Genomic DNA, 2,109 nt, shown 5'->3' on the forward strand with positions numbered 1-2,109 from the left:
GGGGTCCTCCAAGGGTTGGGGGTCCTCCATGGTGGGTCGGGTTCCCCCCATTATGGACCTGGTGTCCTTAGAACGTCTCCTTCCGGTCCCACCAACGCGCTACTTCCGGTTTCCGTACGGCAAAATGGCGGCGTCCGAGTGACGCTCCGGCATGGAGACGTTGCGGCGTACTGTTGCCACATCCGGTATTTTCGCGTCTACTTCCGCTCGCCAAACAGAAGCTGGCGCCGCGCGTACCGGAAGTGCTGTGCAAATAAAGCGGAAGTCACGTGGCGGACACGTCCGGAAGTTCCGGTGGGGGCATAATGGCGGCGCGCAGAGTGCTGCGGATCGGTAGTGGCGGAGTGGGGCGTTTTGGGTGGGCTTGGGGGCACCGTGGGGCGGCCATGGGGGATTGAGGGCTTCTATGGGGTCTCTGTGGGATTCTGTGGGTCTCTATGGGGCTTCTATGGGGTCCGTGATATTCTGTGGGTCTCTACGGGTCTTCTATGGGGTCTCTGTGGGATTCTGTGGGACTCTATGGGGTTTCTATGGGGTCCGTGGGATTCTCTGGGGCGCTATGGGGTCTTTATGTGGCTCTGTAGTGTCTGTGTGTCTCTGTGGGGCGCTGTGGGGTCTATGTGGGTCTTTGTGAGGCTGTGGGATCTCTATAGGGCGCTATGGGTCTCTATGAGGCTCTGTGGGATCTCTGTGGGGTGCTGTGAAGTTTCTATGGGTCTCTATGGTTCCCTGTGTGTCCCTATAGGGTTTCTATGGGTCTCTGTGGGTCCTTATGGGGTCCCTATGGCTGCCTATGTGTCTCTATGTGATATCTGTGGGTCCCTATGTGTCCCTATAGATCCCTGTGGGGTCCCTCTGGTCCCAATGTGTCCCTATGGGGTCCCCATGTGTCCCTACGGGTCCCTGTGGGTCCCCATGTGTCCCTATGGGGTCTCTGTGGGTCCCTATGAGGTCCTTATGGGGTCTCTATGGGTCCTTGTGGGTCCCCATGTGTCTCTGTGTGTCCCTATGGGGTTTCTGTGGGTCCCTATGTGTCCCTATGGGGTCTCTGTGAGTCTCTGTGGGTCCCTATGGGGTTTCTGTGGGTCCCTATGGGTCCCTACATGTCCCTCTGTCCCCCCCAGCGGAGCGCCGCGCTCTCAATGCCCGCCCCGTCCCAGCAGCCCCGCAGCGCATCGGCCAATGGCGCGTCAGGTGAGGGAGGGGGATGAGTGGGCGGGGCTCCACGAGCAGGGCGTAGCCTAATTTGCATAACTAATTACCCGCAGCCAGGGATTGGCCCCCGGCAGTTCGGGCTACGGACCTCTCCGAGACCGCCCTGATTGGTCGTTTGTGGGTGAGCCAAAACCCCTTCGTTTCACCCCAAATTTTAGGGGGCTGACTCCACCCGCTTTTCCTGACCCCACCCTCTTTTTTTTCCTGGCCCCGCCCCCTTTTGCACGCCCCATTCCCATTGGCCCGTGTTGGAGGGTTGGACTTTGCCCTTTTTTTGCCCCCACTTTTCCTATTGGTCCGTTCTGCGGCTCCGCCCCCTCTCTATTCATGGCAGGCCACGCCCCCTCTTCGGCCCCGCCCCTTCAGGCCCCGCCTCCATACACACCCCTCATTTCAACGAGGCCACGCACGTCTCTCTAAGCCACGCCCCCTTTTCCTTTTGGCCATGCCTTCCAAGATGGCCGCCCGGCTCCGCTGTGGACGGGGCAGCTGCGCCGTCGCCAGGAGAACGAGGAATTGGCCGTGAGTTTGGCTCCGCCCCCTCCGCCTTCTTATAGGGCTCTGTGGGGTGGTTATGGGGTGGTTATGGGGTGATATGGGGCTCTGTGGGGATCTATGGGGCTCTATAGGGTGGTTATGGGGCTCTGTGGGGTGGTTATGGGGCGCTATGGGGATCTATGGGGCTCAATGGGGCTCTATAGGGTGGTTATGGGGCGCTATGGGGTGGTTATTGGGTGCTTTGGGGATCTGTGGGGTGGTTATGGGGTGCTATGGGTGGTTATGGGTCTCTATGGGGCAGCTTTGGGTTCTGTGGGGCTCTATGGGGCAGTTGTGGGGCTCTTGGGGTCTCTACGGGGCAGTTGTGGGGCTCTATGGGGCAGCTGTGGGTCCCTA

At 60.0% G+C, this 2,109-nt stretch overlaps 1 protein-coding gene across 1 annotated transcript; it reads left to right on the forward strand.

Annotated features, from left to right (window-relative positions):
- The first annotated feature begins 23 nt into the window (after positions 1-23).
- MRPL52 (mitochondrial ribosomal protein L52) lies at positions 24-1,824 on the forward strand. The gene is made up of 4 exons (XM_010726817.3): positions 24-333; positions 1,125-1,194; positions 1,269-1,336; positions 1,673-1,824. The coding sequence occupies exons 1-4, from the start codon at positions 306-308 to the stop codon at positions 1,807-1,809; spliced, it is 303 nt and encodes a 100-aa protein (XP_010725119.1). The 5' UTR covers positions 24-305; the 3' UTR covers positions 1,810-1,824.
- The last annotated feature ends 285 nt before the right edge of the window (positions 1,825-2,109 follow it).

Source organism: Meleagris gallopavo, unplaced genomic scaffold, assembly GCF_000146605.3.
Source record: "Meleagris gallopavo isolate NT-WF06-2002-E0010 breed Aviagen turkey brand Nicholas breeding stock unplaced genomic scaffold, Turkey_5.1 ChrUn_random_7180001856839, whole genome shotgun sequence".
Classification (NCBI taxonomy): Eukaryota; Metazoa; Chordata; class Aves; order Galliformes; family Phasianidae; genus Meleagris; species Meleagris gallopavo.